Genomic DNA, 21,213 nt, shown 5'->3' on the forward strand with positions numbered 1-21,213 from the left:
GAAAACTTCAGGCCAATATCCATAATGAACATAGATGCAAAAATCTTCAATAAAATACTGGCAAACTAATTGCAACAGCATATCAAAAAGCTTATCCATCACGATCAGGTAGGCTTTATCCCGGGGATGCAAGGCTGGTTCAATACACACAAGTCTATAAACATAATTCCCCACATAAACAGAACCAAAGACAAAAACATACGATTATCTTAATCGATGCAGAGAAGGCCTTTGAAAAAATTCAACAGCCCTTTATGCTAAAAACTCTCATTAAACTGGTATCAATGGACCATGTCTCAAAATAATAAAAGCTATTGACGACATACCCACAGCTAATGTCATACTGAATGGGCAAAACCAGGAAGCATTCCCTTTGAAATCTGGCACTAGACAAGGATGCCCTCTCTCACCACTCCTATTCAGTATAGTATTGGAAGTTCTAGCCAGAGCAATCAGGCAAGAAAAAGAAATAAAGGGTATTCAGTTAAGAAAGGAGGAAGTCAAACTGTATTTGCAGATGACATGATTGTATATTTATAAGACCCTATCGACTCAGCCCCAAATCTCCTTAAACTGATAAGCATCTTCAGCAAAGTCTCAGGACACAAAATCAATGTGCAAAAATCACAAGCATTCCTATACACCAATAACAGACTTAAAGAGAGACAAATCGAGAATGAACTGTCATTCACAATTGCCACAAAGAGAATAAAATACCTAGGGATACAACTAACAAAGGATGTAAAAGACTTCTTCAAGGAGAACCACAAACCACTGCTCAAGGAAATAAGAGAGGACAGAAACAGATGGAGAAACATTCCATGATCATGGTTAGGAAGAATCAATATTGTGAAAATGGCCATCCTGCCCAAAGCAATTTATAGATTCAATGCTATCCCCATCAAGCTACCAATGACTTTCTTCACAGAACTGGAAAAAAACACCTCAAACTTCATATGGAACCAAAAGAAGCCCGCATAGCCAAGTTAATTCTAAGCAAAAAGGAACAAAGCTAGAGGCACCACGTTACCTGACTTCAAATTATACTACAAGGCTGCAGTAATCAAAACAGCATGGTACTGGTACCAAAACAGAGATATAGACCAATGGAACAGAACAGAGGCCTTAGAGGCAATGCCACACATCTGCAACCATCTGATCTTTGACAAATCTGACAAAAACAAGCAATGGGGACAAGATTCCCTGTTTAATAAATGATGCTGGGAAAACTGACTAGCCATGTGCAGAAAGCAGAAACTGGACCCCTTCCTGACACCTTACACCAAAATTAACTCCAGATGGATTAAAGACTTAAACATAAGACCTAACACTATAAAAACCTTAGAAGAAAACCTAGGCAAAATCATTCAGGACATAGGCATAGGCAAGGACTTCATGACTAAAACACCAAAAGCATTGGCAACAAAAGCCAAATAGACGAATAGGATCAAATTAAACTCCAGAGCTTCTGCAGAGCAAAAGAAACAATCATTAGAGTGAACCGGCAACCAACAGAATGGGAAAAAATTTTGCAATCTACCCATCTGACAAAGGACTTATATCCAAAATCTACAAATAACTAAAACAGATTTACAAGAAAAAAAGAAACCCAATCAAAAGTGGGCAAAGGATATGAACACTTTTCAAAAGAAGACATACATGAGGTCAATAAACATATGAAAAAATGCTCATCATCACTGGTCATTAGAGAAATGCATATCAAAACTACATTGAGATACCATCTCATGCCAGTTAGAATGGCAATCATTAAAAAATCTGGAGACAACAGACGCTGGCGAGGATGTGGAGAAATAGGAACACTTTTACACTGTTGGTGGGAGTGTAAATTAGTTTAACCATTGTGGAAGACAGTGTGGCAATTACTCAAGGACCTAGAAACAGAAATTCCTTTTGACCCAGCAATCCCATTACTGGGTGTATATCCAAAGATTATAAATTGTTCTATTATAAGGACACATGCACACATACATTCATTGCAGCACTGTTTACAATAGCAAAGACATGGAACCAACCCAAATGCCCATCAATGATTGACTGGACAGGGACAATGTGGCACATATACACAATGGAATACTATGCAGCCATAAAAACCTATGAGTTTGTGTCCTTTGTAGATACATAGATGAAGCTGGAAACTATCATTCCCAGCAAACTGACACAGGAACAGAGAATCAAGCACCACATGTTCTCACTCATAGGCAGGTGCTGAACAGTGAGAACACATGAACACAGGGAGGGGAGCATCACATACTGAGGTTTATCGTGGGGTACTAGGAGGAGGACAGTGCGAGGTAGGGAGTTGGGGAGGGATAAAATGTGAGAAATGCCAGATATAGGTGATAGGGATGGAGGCAGCAAACCACATTGCCATGTGTGTACCTATGCAACAATCTTGCATGTCCTTTACATATACCCCAGAACCTAAAATGCAATAAAATATATATTAAAAAAAAAAAAAACCTTGAAAGAAATATATATGTTATTCATTATGACCATGTACCATTTATCACTGGGATGCAAGGATGGTTCAATATATGCAAATCAATCAATATGATACACCATATCAACAGAATGAACGATAAAAAACCTTATGATCATTTCAACCAATGCTAAAAAGCATTTGGTAAAAGTAGAATCCTTATCTGATCCAGGGATCTCACTTCTGGATATATTTCAATTCATAAGAATTAAGATGAGAATTTCAAAGGGACATCTGCACTCCTATGTTAACCTGAAGCATTGTTTGCAACAGCTAAGATAGGGAAACAACCTAAATGTCCATCAACAGATGAATAGATAAAGAAAACGCGATATATACATATAATATTATGAATATTATTCAGCCTTAGAAGGAAATTCTGCCATATGCTACAACATGGGTTAATTGAAGGACATTAATTAAGTGAAATAAGCTATTCATGGAAGGACAAATACTGCATGACTCCACTTATACGAGGTATCTAAAAAGGTCAGTCATAGAAACAGAGATTATAATGTTGGTTGTCAGGGGTGAGGAAAGAGGGAAATATGGGAGTTGTTATTCAACAGATATAAAGTTTCAGTTATGCAAGATGATTAAGTTCTAGAGATCCACTGTACAATATTGTTAACTATATTGTTAATAATAAAGTCAGCAATACTGTACTGCACACTTTTAAATTTGCTAAATGTTCTTACCGTAATAAAAAAAAATCAAAATTAAAAAAAAAAATACATTTCTCAATTTTTTAATAAAGTTAAACTGAACTATGAACTTAGGAGCTGAGAGGATAAGCTGGGAGAGTTTGAAATGAAAACTCCTATAATGAATTAACTAATGTATTGTAAAGAACAGAAACAAGGTCAGCAAATATAAAATGAAATTCTGTTTAACTTCGTAAATGAGTAAGGAACACTATGTTTTATTTACCGGCATGGATAATGACTATGGGTGTGTTCACCCACAGTGATTCATTAAGCTTATGATTTATAACCTTTTCTGTAAGTAAGTTATATGACAATAAAAAAAGTAAAAACAACAAGTACATACTCTTTGTTCTGGCATTTGTAGACATGATTGAGAGTAGAATAAACATGAAGAATAGATATAATGCTTTTCATGTTTAGGGATTCAGGTTCCTCTACTATTCTCTTCATAAACAGATCCATTAAATCAACAGGTTGAAAACCAAGGTTTTCAAATGAAACGAGAAGAAAAAGAACCTTAAAAAGAGAAAATTGAGGGGAAACTCTTTAATACTTACAGTATGCTAACGGTAATTTTTTGGATCTCAAAAAATCTAACTAGTAATTCAACTCTCCTGATCAACAGGAGATATCCTGAAAAGGAACAATTATCTCTCCCTCACAAAATCTGTACCATTAATTCTTGAATTGTGCATTAAGTTAATAAGTAATCATTTTATAAGCAGAGAAGCAGAGCATATAATGGTTTCTATGTTTCCATTTCATTTAAAAGTAAACTCTTTCCTACATCATTTTCATACAACAGATCTAAAAATTACTTTTAAATATGCCTTTTCTGAAGGTTTTCAAAATGACCAACTCAGTCTTGAACTCCTCCCATTCCCAAATTTAAAAACTTCCTAGATTCTAACACGTAAGACATAACCCCTAAATTTCTATATTTAATATTAATATCTATAAGTGAGAATGGAACTGAAACATCACGATTAAAATAGCCTCTCAAACTTTTTTACTTAGGATTATTACTTCTCTTTCCATAACCAATTTCCACAGTAAACTCAATATTCACCGTGCTCTCCAAAATAAACTGAACCTAGAGATCTAACAAAGTTATCACCTATTTCATTGCAAAAATAAGTTTTTGCCAGCTGCTTCATTTAGATGTTTATATTCTTAACACAGCTCCTGATTTTAAAGGCTTTTACTCTGGACAAAACAATGGACATGACCATAAGTAGTGACATTTTATTCTTCAAAAACCATAAGCCTGTCACATCATCCCTCTTTATTATTCAAAATCTATCAAGAAAAAATAAACACAGAAATGATGCTAAATATCTAATCAAAGTACTCTATACAACCCTTTAAAACCAAATAGAAGAGCAAACTTTGGACAATATTATTTTGTTTCAAATAGAAAGATGACCAAAAGATAGAACACTATACAGATGATCCCTGACTTATGGTGGGATATATCCCAACAAACTCACCATAAATTGAAAATATTGTAAATCAAAATGCATTTAACACATCCAACTTACTGAACATCATAGCTTAGCCCAGCCTACCTTAAACATGCTTAGAACTTACATTCACCTATAGTTGGGCAAAATCAGTTAACAAAAAGCCTATGTTATAATAAAAGTGTTGAATATCGCAGGTAATTTATTGAATACAATATGCACTATTTACCCTCATGATGGCACAGCTGACTGGGATCTGCGACTTGCTGCCACTGCCCAGCATGAAAAGAGAATATCATACAACATATCGCTAACCCAGGAAAACATCAAAAATCAAAAAAGTATGGTTTCTACTGAATGCATATTGCTTTTGAGACATCAAAAAGTCAAAAAATCATTAAGTCAAGCCATCCAAAGTTGGGGACTATTCATATTAGCAAGTAGCCCCCAGACAGGAATAATAAGGAACTAATTTCTCAAAAGTCAATTCAGCATTGGAGTATCTGGATATCTTAACTACTACTATAAAGGTGAAAGAGAAATATTTAAAATGCTAAATGAATTAGCATGTGTTTTAAAAGTTTTGTGAGGCTTATTCTAAACTGTTAATATACTCACTTTTTTGAACTTCCAGATGTCAAAAGTTGTAGCCACATAATCCGCTAGTCCCTTGAAGAGATCTAAATTATAGTATCGGAGGTCTTTGCAGGACTGCAATATGTTGATCATTATTTTTAAAGGACACCCGTGGATATTACCTTTAAGAATGAGTTAAATAAGCAAACAAAGATTACCAGATTGTTTTGAATGCAAGCTACAACATGCTTTATTCTTTTTTTCACATAAAACCAAAGTTTTTAAAACAAAACAAAAATAGTCTAAAACAGAAGGTCAGGTGTTACAAGTGATGAAAGAAAAATTCCCCTTACCTAGGACCATCTTACTGCATTCATTCAGGAGTATAAGAGATCGATGATTCATGGCAGCTAGTACCTCAAACATGTGCTGGCTATTCACAACAGAAAATCTGTCTAATTCCTTCAAGGCTTTCATCTAAAGAAAAACAAACTTAATTTACTATCTGTGGCAAAATAAATTAAACTTTTATTTTTATTGAGACAGGGTGTTTCTCTGTCACCCAGGTTGAAGCCTCAGCCTCCCGGGCTCAACTGATCCTCCTGCCTCAGTCTCCCACGTAGCTGGGATTACAGGCATGCACCACCACGCCTGGTTAATTCTTTGATTTTTTTTTTTTTTTTTTGCAAAGACAGGGTCTTGCTCAATTAGCCAGGCTGGTCTCAAACTCCTGAGCTCAAAAGATCCCCCTACCTTGACATCCCAAAGTGCTGAAATTATAGGTGTGAGCCACCATATCTGGTCTAAATTTTTATTTTTAAATAAAAAAGATGATGTTTGGGTAAAATGACCCAAACAAATAGATAAATGCATATACATTTATATATTTACAGATAAATAAATATAAGGACACTTCTATTAATTCACTTTAGCAAAGCTACACCTAAAAGCCCAACAATGCCCTCTTAGAAAATTGACTTCAAGCAGTCATAGCAGGTTACAAGAAATAATTTTTCCAAATCTCATCCACTAGAGAAAATTCATGTGTTTACCTCCAGTTTCCTCTTAAGAGCATTCGGTGCATCTTTTCCAATACATTTCATCACAGCTTGTAACGTTAAGACATCTTCTATTTTCCAAACTTGCTGATCAACTAGTATTCTGTTATCAAACACAGTAAATATTACAATCACAGAATCGTCAAAGCAGAAGACAAATCTTAAAATTTCACTTGATCCAGCTCCTTCTTACAGGAAAGGATTATGAAGCCCAGAGAAATGATCTACCTGCCCAATAGAGTGTAAGTAGTAAAAGATCGAGAACCAATCTATTAATAGTGCTATTTTCTCTCACATTATCGTACTGCCTTTACTAAGGAACAAATTAAATTACATCAGGATATTACAGTAACATATCCTACGCATAGTCAACTAAAAGGGAATTAAGTGTTACTCTCACTAATCTATGTTAGATCAGTTTTATCAATTTTATAAATTCCTTTTTAAGCTGGGCCAGTGTCAAATAACCCTCAAATAATGCCTGAATAACTCCTCTGAATATACATATCAATTTTCTCCCACCCACATCAGTACTATGTTTTAAAATAAATTAATTTAGATGTCAATGGTACTCACATCTTTGTTATTATGGACCCTAAAAAAAGCATTTCCAGCCTTATGTCATCCAGAGTCAGGATTTTAAGCTTAATAAGGCATTAAAGACTGCAACTAGCAAAAAGCCTCACCAACTCCTCCCCTCAAGAAAGCAGTTTAGTTTTCATCTCAATTTTTTAGGTTTAAAAGGAACAAAGAAAACCACATGAAGAAAGCATAAGAGAGTTCTCACCTGAATCCTGCTTGTAGAACATGAACATTCCTGCATGGCTCCATTGCCTCTAAAACAGTTGACAAAACTGAAAGGCACACGTCATCACACTCATTGATACGTTCCTATTGAAATATAATTACAAAAATACTACAGGTGATAAGCCCATAGTAAATTATCTCATCCAAGCAAAACCACTGAACTGACGTACTGAATAAAAGGACTAAATATCAAGCCAACAATTCCCACAGTCAGTCCACAGTTAACAGCATCTTCAGGAAATAAAAAGTCATACTTACCGAATTTTCCAGCTAACTGATATATATCCTTTTATGTGTCAACACTTTTTTACCTTCATCATTATCACTGAAAACATATTTAATATTCATTATATTCCACTGCTTCTGAAACAACTTCTATTAAACATTATTTTTACCTCTTTTTGGAACCAGGTCATTACAAAGGCAAAAACAGTTAAAGTACAGGAATATAAGAACTACAGAGGTATAGAAGGTAACTAGCCCATCTCTAAAGATCCTTAAATGGTTATGCCCTTACGATTTTCCTAGATCCATTCCTGAGAGTCAAGCTGAAACTCTACTTGTGGATCTTCTAATTCACATCTCCTGCCACATTCTACCACTACTATCTGGGTCTCAAGGGAAGCCTACACCCCACAGATTCTTCTTTCAGGTCCCTTTACTTAGAGTACTAAATTGGATTCCAGAAATAACAGCAGGCATAATTTGGAAAGTGAATAGTAACAACACGGCTTACCTAGTACTACTCTACAGTTTAACCACAACTAGTCTATACACCTCACAAAAGATCACATCTGAGGAAACTTAGCCTAAAAAGAGATACACTCTTTTGCTAAAATTATATAACAACAAATCACAAAGTTTTAAGTCAGAACCAGATAAGAAATGGATACGGTTAGAAGAAAAAACCAGGTTTTTTTCCTATAAAAGGATTTCCTTAACAATTTTACAGCATTCCCTTCATATCTACTACGAAAGAAAAGACCACTTGGCTATGTGTTTGAAGGGCAAATTCACTGATGGTACACTGTCCTTTCGCCTCTATCTAAAATAAATGTCTTTATATTATTCCAACAGTCAGTAAGACATATCATCCATAGAGATGTTTTGACTACAAAAATCTACTACTTAAACCTCACCAACACAGATGTCATCCCCATGTGAGTTTATTTGTCCAAAATCTAGTAAGAGTATCACTGATCAGGTTACAGTCACTTTTAAATAACTATATAGGGAACTAATACACAGTCTACAAATAAACATGGATATTCTGTGGTTTAAACAAATATACACACATACACTAAATAAAAGTTATTGCTTAAGAACATATGGATCTTTGGCTAGAGTCACAGACTTAAAAAAAGAACATATGGAAATCACAGTAATGTAAAAAGTTAAAAATTTCCAAATAGCTAGAACCCAATTCTTGAATTCTATAGCAAGATAGGATACATGCCAGAATTATTCCCAAGAAATTCCTGTCTTTTAAAAAATAATTATTATTTTCAGACAGGGTCTGGCTCTGTCAGTCTGACTGGAGTGCAGTGGCACAATCATGGCTCACGGCAGCTTCGATCTCACAGGCTCAAGCGATATTCCCACCTCAGCCTCCCAAGTGGCTAGGACCACAGGCAAGTACATCACACCCAGCTAATTTTTGTAGAGACAGGGTCTCCTTATGTTGCCCAGGCTGGTCTCAAACTCCTGGGCTCAAGAGATCCTCCTGTCTTGGCCGCCCAAAGTGCTGGGATTACAGCTATGAGCTACCACACCTGACTAAAAAATTACTTCATTATTATTTTTAGAAGTCAGAAGTGTACACTCTTAAAACATAAATGATTAAAAAGCTAATCTCTCCTTCCTTACATCTGGCACCATTTCAGTTACATTAAACAGGACATTGACATTCTTGCTTTAGACTAAAAATGGCTCACTCCAGCCAATTTCAACCTTCTTCCAATCCATTTTCCACTCATTCAGTGATCTAAAATACAAATTTGAGCATGTCAACTCACTGCTTAAAATTTTTCGATGGATTCCCAGTGCCAGGATAAACGCATACTCCTTAGCTAGCCATAAGAGGCTCTTTATGATTTGTTTCCTGTTTTTCTAGCCTCTTGACCCTCACTCCTCTCCTTTGATCACCACGTACAAAATTTCTTCCCATCCCCTCAAACAAACATCTCAGTTATTCTGTACTTCAGCCACGCTAAATTACTTTCATCTCTTCAACTCTGCCAAACTTTTCCTCTGGGAGCGTTAGGGCATTCGATCCTCTCTACTTAAAACACCAGCCCCTTCACTATCAATGTGCTCATTAGTTTAGGTATCATCTACTGGGCCTGAATCCCAATTCTACCATGGACTAGATTACCTTCCTTCCCTTTCCTTTCTCTCCTTCTTCAACTACCCAGCCTTTCTTTGTATATCTTGCATCTCTTCTCATTTTAGCTTCTTCACCGCTACTCAACTCTGGGGATGGTAAATGGGGAAGGTTTTCATAAATTTCCACAGCAGAAGGAAGAAAATAACTAGCTAACTTAAGGCCTCCAAATCATATAATATATATGCAAAAATAAATAAAAGGAAACTACCATTCCATTTGACAGTCTCTTTTAAGGAGGCTACATATCTATTTCCCATCATTCTTTCAAAATACTGTAAATCAAGTAAAAGCATGTTTAAATCTCCTTTATATTTTACCTGGGTCACCCTCAGCAAAGTCTGTACCAAAAGAGTGTTCTGAGGGATTCCAAGCTTCACTATGGCATGAAGACTGAACAGCAGGTACTTATATTGCATGATCTTGGCTTCTCTCATCGTATGTTCACAGAGCTGATTAAACGCAGGGTGGCTAAACATCAGTTGTTTTTCAAAGCGCTTCTGTTCGTCAGACAGTCTTTTGGCAATTGTCCACATTGCTGTGAAATAGTTGCTACTAGGAAATGTAGGTGCTTTTGAAAATGTATCTAACACATCACTAAAGGAATTACATTCCTGAGACAGTGTGCTATTGCTGATACGATTTGGTTTTGTTTTGTTGTTAAGAACATCTTCATTGGAGACTTCATGATGAAAGTTTACTTTCTTCAAGCCATCATTGGATTTATCAACAGAGACAAGAGACTGCTTTGAGTCAAAAGACAATCTTCTAGCACAAAGTAGTCTGTCAATTCTAAGGGCTGTTACAGTGCTTATGCCCTTTTTTTGAAAGCCAACATCTGATTTTAAAATGAATGCATCTTGAAAGAGATATCTAATGATACCAGATGATTGCATTCTCTTACAAAAGTCATTTAAAGTGTTCCAGTCTGAATAAACTATTTTTGGTTTGCAAAGTCCCAAAGGATATAGCCTCATAGTTCTGCTTGTTAGAACTAAAGTCCTGAATTGTTTAAGGTTCCAGAACAAGGAGCCTGCTTTGTTCCTCATTTTGCTCTCCACTGAAACACTTCCAAAAAGTTTTAAAGTTGTCAATATGAAACCAACGTCACTTCTACTAGTGAAAAAGAAAACGTGCTGTGGTTTTCCTGTAGGGGAAGAAGTAATGAAAAGAATAAAAATTAAAGCAAAACTTTTACTTAAAGAAATGGAATGCATTTAACAGAAGAGAAAATGGGGAACCTACGGCGCTATTAAAGATTTACATTTTTTTTTTTAATTTAATCTATATGGGCTCCCTCCAATATACCACAATGTGTCCAGTTTCAAAGAAGCCAGGTCACTTTCGAAGGAGTCATTGTATAAATGAGTTGTTTTTTTTGTTTGTTTTTTTTATTGTTTGTTTGTTTTTTTAAAGTGAATTTCTGGTGCAAAAGCGTTCGAAAAAGCTTCCTTTGTAGGAGAGATTTTTGTTGGCATTGCTATGGAAATGTCCTCAATGAAAATTAAGGGATTAACGTTGATAGATCATTTTCAACATGAGGATTTAGCAACGGCCGAACCCAGACCATCAAGAATATGGATTTGGGCCGGCAGAACGGCTCGATGGAAAAAGCAGAAAACGAAAGCGATGTTTGCATGTGGCCTGCGCTTAGGAGGAAGATCTTACACAACCAGCCAGCTTCACCAGGCCCCAGAACCAAAAGAGCCCGTCCTTCTGCAGCTGGGCCGCCCAGCATTAACCCACCTCCTTTAAACTTAATTCCAGGACAACGCCTGAGAGTTTGCTCTGCAAGGTAAAAAGTCAGGATGTGATACGTTCAACCACTCAGCCCAGGCTCGTCCTCCACTCACCTTAGGGTAGAATCCCGCGTCCACATATCGGCGCGGCCATGACAGCTTCCCCGAGAGCTGAGAGTCTCACGAGGTTTTACGGATTCCCTCAAAGGTCAAAAAGTATACGTTCGCGATTGTAGCTGAAGGCCTTACTTAGAAGAAAGCCTACCGAAGAGAATGACTAATTACCCTGGATACAGGGATGGGGATCGGGGCTACTACAGTGCTTATAAGGGCAATGTTTGATCGTATATCGCAACATAACCCATTCAAGTCCTAACTTTAAACATCTAAGCTCTGCGGGGCGCTAAACTTTGTAGTGCGCTTGCGCCTTTCCCTTGGCGGCGTGGTTGCTAGGAAACCGCGAAGCCGCGGTCCTGGCTTCAAATCTCTCTCGACCATGGCCAAATTCGTCATTGCGGGTGAGTGATCCCTGCGTTCGCCCGCAAGTTGCTCAAAACGCCGACAACAGCTCACCTCCCACGGCCGCTTGGCAGTGATGTTCTTACTGGCTTATAGCAAGTCCAGCGTCTATACGGACAGCTCCATGCTTTGCTACGGATTTATTCAAAGATATTTACTGGACCGTGACGGTGCGCTAAGCACTGTGGGACTCTGGGGATACAATGGAGGGGAACATATGTCTGCCTTCTAGGAGCTTTCAGTCTCATGGGGCACAGAACATGTACTTTTGATACGGTGTGATTAATGCAATGAAGGAGACCTGCACAGGCCCCTGGGAGCATAGACTCCTAATCTGGATTTAGGGGGAGAGGGAGAGGTGGACATAAGGAACTGGCTGGGGAAGGTATTGCAGGAGCTGAGTTATGAAGGTATGAGGGGAGGAGGCTATTCCAGATCAAAGCAGAGAGGCTAGAAGCCTCATGGCCTAACCAAAAATCTGGATATGTGAGGAGTGACAGGACCTGGGGCTAGAACAGGAGCAGGAGCCAGGTCCTTGCATTTCATGTACGCCAAGGGAAGGTGTTTGAACTGTATGCTGAAAGCAATGAGGAGTTATAGAAAAATTTTAAGCAGGAGGGTAGTCTTAATGAGTTTGCATTTTACGAAGCCTGTCTTAGCAGCAATGGAGAGAATGATTGAAAGTGCTGGTTGACAGCAAGGACCCAACTGAGAAGACTTTTATTACAACAATCCATGGTACCTGCTCCTTTCCTCATAGTTTCTTGAAAGAGCAGACTGCTCTTCCATCTCCAGTTCTGCCTTCTAATTAATCTTGGAAGAAGGCTTCTAATTCTGCTTCCTGACGGAAACTGCTGTCACCAAAGTCACCAATGACTTTCTTAGAAGCTGTTTATCCTTTGACTTATTTGATCTCTTTGATGCATTGAACACAACTGACGTCTACCATCCACAGAAGAATTTTTTTTTTTTGACAGGGTCTTACTTTGTCACCCAGGCTGCAGTGCAGTGGCACAATTATAGCTCACTGCACCTTTGACCTCCTGGGCTCAAGCAATCCTCCAGCCTCTGCCTCTCAAGTAGGTGGGACTAGATGGGGTTTTGTCATGTTGCCCAGGCTGGTCTTGAACTCCTATGCTCAAGTGATTTGCCCACCTTGGCCTCCCAAATCACTGAGATTACAGGATGCGCCACTGCACCTGGCCCAGAAGAATATTTTTGCACGCTGACTAACTGTATGCTGGGAAGTCAGTGGAAAACACACTTACAGAGAATGCTGCATGTATGACAGTGGCAGAGCAGAGTTCTATAGGAACAATAGCAGGGAACCTTACTTAATTAGGTAAGGGCTTCCCAGAGAGAGAGATTTTTAAGCAGATACCTTAAAGATGATAACAAATTACCTAAGAGAGAAGAGGTAGAAAGGAAGGGAGTAATTTAGGCATAAGTAACAGGGAGTGGAGTTAGAGTGAGGAGAACTAGTTTGGTGATAATTGAGAATATAAAATAAGCACAAAATTGAAACAAGTTTATTAGGACTGAAGCAAAGAGTACAAGGAAGAAAGTGTCATAAAGCGAGGCTAGAGTTAGATAATGTAGATTCTTGTGAGCTATCTTCAGTAGTTTAGATTTTATCCAGAGTTTTGACAGGGGAGGAGGACCTAATCAAATTTGCATTTTATCTGAATGTTATAGCTATAGCGTGAGAGAGAAAGACTGGGTGCTGAAAGACCAGTTAGGAAACTAGTACTGTAGTTCAGGAGGGAGTTAAAGGTAACCTGTCCTAGAGTGGCAAACAATGGAGATGGAGATAAGTGAATGGATTAGAGAGATACTAGGGAGGCAGAATCTATAGAACTGGATGTCTAATTGAGTGGAGGAGGGCAGATAAGGGAGAAAAAGGAGTTAAACATTATTCCCAAGCAGTGGTTTGAATAACTGCAGAGATTAGGAGTCACTGAAAAAAAAATAAGCAGAAGAGTAGGCTTAATACTCTGGATACTCTTACTGCTCTTAGATAATTAGGGAAATGGACATAAAAATATAAGCGACTAAGCAAATTTAGTAGGGAAGTGGTGACAAAATTCATCATGGACCTTCTGGGTGCCTATGAGACATTTTGAAGGATATGGGAAAATACAGGAGGGTGTAGGCATCTAGATAAGGAGATAGATCTGAGCTGGAAATACAGATTTCTACTTGAAGCCAAGGGAATGAAGCCAATTGGCCAGAAAGAATCTGTAAGCTATAAAGACAAGATGCTTCTCAGAATGATACCTTTTAATGGGTTGATAAAGGAATAGGAACCTACAAAGGATGGAAAGGAGTGACCAGAGAAGTAGGAGAAGAACCTGGAGAATGCCCCCACTATAGCAGGTGTTTTAAAAGCATGCAAGGGGGTAGTAGTGGCAAATGCTGCCAAGGGTCAACAAGAAAAGGATCGAAAAGTATCCATTGGATTTAGTGGCATGGATTTAGTTCCCAGTGACCTTCAAAAGAATTGGGTCTACTACATTGCAGTGGATAAGAAATAAATGGAAGTGAAGAACTGAGGATGGCAAATACAGAGTACTCTTTCAAGATATTTTAATAGAAAAGTAACATATGAAAGGCAATAGCTAGAGTGGGGGATGATGTTTCTTAGGACAGGAGAAACAATATAATGAGTATATTTAAATATGACAGAAAAGGACTATTAGAAGCATATAAAACTCTAGAAAGAGAGGATAATTAACTAAGCAAGGTTCCTGAGAAGGCAGATGAGGGTGGGATTCAGAGCATAAGTGGTGGGATTAGATGTAGACAGGAGGTAGGACTCCTCTTCAGTTGAAATGAAGAAGGGAGGAAAGGATGAATCCAAATGCAGACAGGCATGTAGGTGTGATGGAGGAGGTTGGAGGTTTTCCAAACTAATACCATTTTGTTTTGTTTAGATTGGTTTTTGTAAAGTAGAAAGCAAAGTTTTCTGTTGTCTTCTGATAATGCTGAGGAATGTTGAGAAGAAGGAAAGGATTTGGAGGAAGAGGAAAAAGTTTGGATTAGTCATTGTGGAGAAAAGAACAGACTGCTGATAAGAGAAACAGAGGGATCTCCATGTAGGGTTGAGGGCCAATTAAAGCTGGTGACCATGAATTTTAAAGGTGCCCTCCACTTGGTTCTACCATCTTTCTGTAGTGGTGCCCAGTAGGTAGGACCCAGCTACAAAAAAGGCAGGCAATTGGGTTCATCCAGGATGAGGGGTTTTTATCAGGCTCATTTTCCAAAAGGACAGTGGATAAAGATAATTTAAGACATGGGCCAGAAAGTGATGAACCATAGATTTGAACTAGACAGGGAGGCTAATAGACAGGGCAAGCTTCAGACTGGTTGATAACAGCAGTTCCCATGAGGCCAAGGAACTGGTGACTAGTAGGAGTTACTCAGGAAGAATGCTACAGAGAAGGCTCTGCCTTTTGTCTCATCTCTCCTGCTCTATCAGCCACCCAATCCCATCTGGTATAGTAGCTTTAGCTTCCTGGGTGTTGATGGCTACAAACTGTGCCTGAAACACTCACATGGCACCTGCACCCCATATATATCTATATCCAGCTGCTTGCTGATCATATCCACTTAGACATACTATAAATACCTCCAACTGCACTTGACTAAAATTAAATTTCTCATTCATGGTCTCTCTCCAGTTAAGGTCAGCATCATCTGCCCAAGCCAGAAAATAGAGGTTATCCCAGATTCTTCTTTCCCACCCCCAACAACTTCCTGACATGCATCAAATACAAAAGTGATTTTACTACCACTCCTCACTTCAAACTTTACCTTTCAGTAGCCACTAGTGTGTAGTTCATTATCAGTACTAATTCATGCTGAATTAGTAGTAGTTAGCACCCTCCTAGGGGAAATGAGGTCTAGCATAGTACTAGATGAGAATAAATATTCAGTAGGATTTTTTTCTTTCCAAATTTTATTACTTAAGATTCTGACCTCCTATGAAAATTTATTTTATTTGTATTAATCTAATAAACATCAGAAGTTTATGTCATGGCAGTTTATGCTGTAGCTTCATTTATCAAACTGTAACTATAATTCTGTAATTACATAGCAAAAGAAAACATTGCTAATTTGAACTCTTTTAGGTAGAGCAGATTGTCCATATTATGCTAAAACAGAACTTCTGGCAGACTATTTACAAAAGAATCTTCCCGATTTTCGGATACATAAAATCACACAACGTCCTGAGGTTTGGGAGGTAAGAAGCCTTTGTAGTTTGTTAAACTTGCTGATGTACAGAGGTGTTTTAATTTGATTAAATATTAGCTGGTATATTAGATTGGCTTCTGGTAATGACTGTTCATGTACCAGTGATATTTGAATACTAGTAAACAAGTCCCTACTTACTAGTCTCAAAATAATATTTACATTTTTTTTCTAATACCTAGTAGAACAAATTCGAGCCTAATCAATACATAGAATAAATTTGACCTCATCCCCTGAAGAATCCAGGTAGCTTACACTGTGCTTGTTAACTTTTCATTCTCCTTGGTATTGGTTTCCTGTGACTTATTTGGGATACCTTACCTTTCTTTAGGACTGTGTTTCCCCAGAAACAGACTTTGAGATGTAGAATTTGGTGAAGGGGCTTTACTAGGAAGAGGTCTTGGGAAAAGCATCCTGAGAAGGAATGAGGGCAGGAGGATTGGGTAAAGGGAGAAGTTGAACTTTGACACAACTGCCACAGAGGGCTCAGCAGATCCCACGGTGAACTCTTGATGGTTTTTCAGAGGTTTTCCAAACTGAGGCAAGGTAGCTGAGCTTTTGTGCTCCCTCCTTGGCCAGCCATTGAATATCAGCTGCCCCTGGGAAGGAACTTAACCTTAGGCAAGGTGATTTTTGTCAGACGAGGTAAATTCCTAGAGAGAGAATTGAGTGAGACTTAAGTTATCAGCCTCTAATACACCAGGTGCCTGAGAGAGTGAGTGCCTCATTTGTGAAGGGGAATCTGGAGCATATGTGACAGCACTGGACACAGTCCACCTGTTGTGCCTTTTGGATCTACATGTTCCTTATAATCGGTTCACACCATCTTGGATTCTGGTTGCCACCTTTCCCTGGAGAAACTTTATAAGAGAAAGGATAGTCAAATGAACTGTAGTCTCCACTGCTCATAGTTTTAGAGCCAAACTGACACTCATCACCTGTCTTCTCTCCCTCTTTTCTCTACTATCCATTATAGATTTCCCTCACTCTCTGCTGGTCTAGTCTTCAGCTAAGCTATCTCATCTGCTGGGTTGTTTAGTGCTCTGTTACAATAAATGTTCTCTGGTTGGCAGTGCCCACTGACCTCTATTCTTTTAGGATTTTATCATCTCAATTGCCAGGGAGTTCAGGTCTATAGCACCATGTCCTTCAACAGCCTTGGCCACAATCATATGAAAAAATGCTCCACATCACAGATTATTAGAGAAATGCAAATCAAAACCACAATGAGATACCATCTCATGGCCGGGTGTGGTGGCTTAAGCCTGTAATCCAAGCACTTTGGAGGCCAAGGTGGGTGGATCACCTGAGGTTGGGAGTTCAAGACCAGCCTGACCAAAATGGTGAAACCCCATCTTTATTAAAAAAAAAAAAAAAAAAAAAAAAAAGAGAGATACCATCTCATACCAGTGAGAATAGCTATTATTTAAGAGTCAAAAAATAACAGATGCTGGCAAGATTGTCGAGAAAAAGGAACACTTATACACTATTGGTGGGAGTGTATAAGATGGAAATATCCTTCAACCCAGAAATCCCGTTACAGTGTATATACCCCCCAAAATATAAATCATTCTTTTATAAAGACAAGATGCACATATATGTTCATTGCAACACTATTCACAATATTGTAGACATGGAATCAATCTAAATGCCTATCAGTGTTTGACTGGATAAAGAAAATGTGGTACATATACATTAGGAAATATTAAGCAGACATAAAAAAGAATGTTTGCTCTAAGTGAGATAAAGGCAGGCAGATCTTCAGTGTCAGCAAGGGAAATTAGTTTCTGGGATTTTATTTGTTAGGTAGCCTCATTACCCATGCCTCTAATGACATGATTTTAAGACTGCTGCCATGTACTTTGCTGATAAAATGTGGCTGTCTAACTCTACTCAGATCTTGTCATTGGAAGGCCTAGCCTATTCAAACCAGATAATGATAATTTAAACTTTTTCTGATGAATATTATCAGAAATCTCCAAATAACTTTTAGCTTATTCATTCAGTCTGAACTACATAAACCATACTCACAGATTTAAAAAAAAATATCAAATTTTATATGCACCTAAGACTGGAAATATTGCATGTATAAGAAGAGTAAGGACAAAACTAGTTGAATTTTTTTTAAAAATCAGCTGACTTGGAAAATGTAACGTCTCTTTAAGCTAAACACTTGCATTCCAGGTCTCTTTAGGAAAAAGAGCAACTTTCGGTACCTTTATTTGGTCAATTAATTTGAAGAATACTCTTCCTTATCTAATTAATCTGTTACTAACATCATCAGTATTTTCTATAATTACATTTTACTTTTTAAAGATATCTAAATTATATTATGTATAAGCAGTGACATTAAAAACAACCTAGTATTTTAATGTTTGAATTCTAAAGCATGAAATTGAATTATCCGGCAGATTTAATATGTGACTTCACTTGGAATGTCATTCAACAGGATTGGCTAAAAGATGTGTGTGAAAAGAATAAGTGGAGTCACAAGAATTCCCCCATCATCTGGAGAGAGCTGTTGGATCGTGGAGGCAAGGGTTTGCTTTTGGGAGGATATAATGAGTTCCTGGAGCATGCCCAGGTATATGTTAACTTGATTTATCTGTTCTAACAATGATAATTCTCTTACATTATTTTATTTTTCAAATATCTTGCTTTCTGAGTCATTATCTCATGTCTCTTTTTACTGTATTTTGACTTTAAACAAAAAGTTTCCATTATAGTCAATTTCAACTAGTTATCTGTTCTCTGATACTGACTTTCTCTTTCCCAATATTTAGCTTTACTATGATGTCACCTCTAGCATGACGACTGAGCTGATGCAGGTAATTGCTCAAGAGAACCTGAGGACACATATAGAAAAAGAGCAGGAGGAGGAAGCCCTGAAAACTTGCGTCAACCCCTTGCAGATCTGGATCACCAGGTGGGACAGTCAAATCCCAGGATTCACGAGATTGACGTTTTATATTTAGAAAGGACAATGAGATGGGATTCATTTCACGATGGAAGACTACCTGAATGTCAGGTTTGAGATTTGTGTATATGTATACTTAATGCGTACACACACAGACACACACACACACACACACACACACGAGACATATGTGTGTGTATATGTGTGTGTGTGTGTGTGTATGCACGTAAGCATACGTACACACACACAGAGGCATATGTGTGTGTGTGTATGTATGTATGTGTGTGTATCCTCCATATAATTCATAAATGAGTTTTAGGTTTTACACACACACACACACACACACACTTGGTCTAAAAACAACTCTATAGCTTGGCTGCTTTGCAGAAGCTCGCCCTCTCTGACTGTTGCTCCCTCCCTCTTTCTAACTTGCCAGAGCTTTCTTTGCCTTTTCTCTATGCACCCACTCCCCCCACAGCCCCCCACCCCACACTTTGCTCCCTTTTGCTTTTCTTCTCATGTGTGCTCCTCTTTGCTCCCAGCCTGGGCACATGCGGTCCTTGTCGCGCCGTCTCTCTCTCTTTCCTTACGCTGTCTTTCTGTTTCTTTTGCTCTCTCTCTCCTTCCCCCTGTCCTTTCCTCATCCCTCAGTTTGTCTTTTGCACTTTCCTGCTCATATGCACGTGTGTATCCTAATATATACACTCATTTTAAAAACTATTATGAAATATTCGAAATACAGAAAGGAATTGAGAATGATGTAATAAACATACATAATCCATCTTATCACCCAGATTTAACAACTATCACATCTTCTTTAGATATGTTTCAAAGGATTAAATTGGTACAGATACTGTTGAAACCCCCATTGCATACCTCGCCACACCCACTGTGATTACCAGAAATGCTCAGATGCATTTCTGAACTTCCTATGGCAGGCATTACAGTTCACAGTTGATAGTCACAGCTGTAAACACCTGCTGAATTGTGGTTACAGATACACCATAAATAGCCTATGTTGATCTGAGCCTTCTTTGTAAGGATTTTTCTGTGTAAGAATTTGGAAAAGGCAGTCCTTTCCAAAAAAAAAAGTCATTACTGTGTAGATGAGGTTATATTTTTTTAAAAAAGAGCTATGGCTAACTGAAACTTATATCTTTATCTTTTTAGCGGGAAATATAAACGTGATTACAGTAATATAATACAGTTTTTTTAATTTTTATTTCTGCATAAGGCGAATTGTGTTTTCTTTGAAAAACCTAATAAACAGGTATATTTCTTATTTGGGGACTGATTGTAGGTGGCCAGAGCAATGGACTGACTGGTAGTGAGAAGTTTTTATTCTTCCTTTGACTTCTAGCCTTAAAATGTCAGTGCAGCTGTGTGTGTGTGCTTATTTAAATATGAAACCACCCTGTTGATGTACATGCAAAAATATCTCTTAAGAATAAAGGCTTAAAAGGGACAAAGGATGTAACTATTCACAATCCAGCTTTGCATTTTTAACAGTGCCTCTGCTCCTGCATGCTACAACCTAATTCCCATATTAACGAGTGGTGAAGTGTTTGGGATGCAGACGGAAATTAGCATAACTTTGTTTGACAACAAGCAGGCTGAAGAACATCTCAAAAGCCTAGTGATGGAGACCCAGGACCTGGTGTCACCGGTCCTGCGCAGCGTCTCCATCTGTACGATGGTAGAAGAGGCCTTCCGCCAGGCCCAGGTCATTGTGGTGCTGGACGACACCACCGACAAGGAGGTGTTCACTCTGGAGGACTGCCTCCGAAGCAGGGTGCCCCTGTGCAGGCTCTACGGGGACCTGATAGAGAAAAATGCTGATGAGTCCGTCAGAGTCATCGTGGGCGGGAAAACCTTCGTAAACCTGAAGACAGTTTTACTCATGAGATACGCCCCACGCATCGCACACAGCATTATTGCAGTGGCACTGGGGGTGGAAGGTGAAGCGAAAGCCGTACTGGCCAGAAAACTGAAGACAACTCCCTCATGTGAGTGAATGACTCTTTATGCTTTTGTTTTTGTTTTGAAACCACATGATTTCAAAGCAGCCAGGAAGAACACTGTCCCCTCTAGGAACATTCTGAGTATCTGGGATAGAAAGTGTAAAACAGACATAAAGGACTTGTGTGATTTGATTACTGTGCAAACTTTTTTTTTTTTTTTGCTGGCTGCTGACTTTTGTGTCTGACTTTTTCCATCATTATAAAAATCAACAAATATTTAGTAAGATATAATTTATATTACTCAGGTGATAATTTGATGCTTGGTATTCCAT

General features: G+C 38.2%; 2 protein-coding genes across 6 annotated transcripts in view; one reads left to right on the forward strand and one right to left on the reverse strand.

The window, feature by feature from the left end:
- Nucleotides 1-11,443, reverse strand: part of FASTKD2 (FAST kinase domains 2) — a 30,922-nt gene extending 19,479 nt beyond the window's left edge. The window contains exons 1-7 of the mRNA XM_032278472.1: nucleotides 11,348-11,443; nucleotides 9,815-10,641; nucleotides 7,092-7,195; nucleotides 6,299-6,407; nucleotides 5,600-5,723; nucleotides 5,289-5,428; nucleotides 3,551-3,723 (exon numbers count right to left, since the gene is read on the reverse strand). Coding sequence (XP_032134363.1) covers nucleotides 3,551-3,723; nucleotides 5,289-5,428; nucleotides 5,600-5,723; nucleotides 6,299-6,407; nucleotides 7,092-7,195; nucleotides 9,815-10,543 — 1,379 coding nt within the window. The 5' untranslated portion in view covers nucleotides 10,544-10,641; nucleotides 11,348-11,443. The remainder of the gene's footprint in view (nucleotides 1-3,550; nucleotides 3,724-5,288; nucleotides 5,429-5,599; nucleotides 5,724-6,298; nucleotides 6,408-7,091; nucleotides 7,196-9,814; nucleotides 10,642-11,347) is intronic.
- Nucleotides 11,444-11,645: 202 nt separating this feature from the next.
- Nucleotides 11,646-21,213, forward strand: part of MDH1B (malate dehydrogenase 1B) — a 32,583-nt gene continuing 23,015 nt past the window's right edge. For 4 of the 5 annotated variants that reach the window (XM_032278473.1, XM_032278475.1, XM_032278474.1 and 1 more), the window contains exons 1-5: nucleotides 11,662-11,751; nucleotides 15,883-15,995; nucleotides 18,453-18,587; nucleotides 18,787-18,929; nucleotides 20,430-20,926. In XM_032278473.1, coding sequence (XP_032134364.1) covers nucleotides 11,730-11,751; nucleotides 15,883-15,995; nucleotides 18,453-18,587; nucleotides 18,787-18,929; nucleotides 20,430-20,926 — 910 coding nt within the window. In that variant the 5' untranslated portion in view covers nucleotides 11,662-11,729. Of the gene's footprint in view, nucleotides 11,752-15,882; nucleotides 15,996-18,452; nucleotides 18,588-18,786; nucleotides 18,930-20,429; nucleotides 20,927-21,213 lie in introns of all 5 variants that reach the window. The other variant, XM_032278478.1, reaches the window with a different exon arrangement.

This window comes from Sapajus apella, unplaced genomic scaffold, assembly GCF_009761245.1.
Source record: "Sapajus apella isolate SASKATOON/1434 unplaced genomic scaffold, GSC_monkey_1.0 scaffold10, whole genome shotgun sequence".
NCBI classification, from domain to species: Eukaryota; Metazoa; Chordata; class Mammalia; order Primates; family Cebidae; genus Sapajus; species Sapajus apella.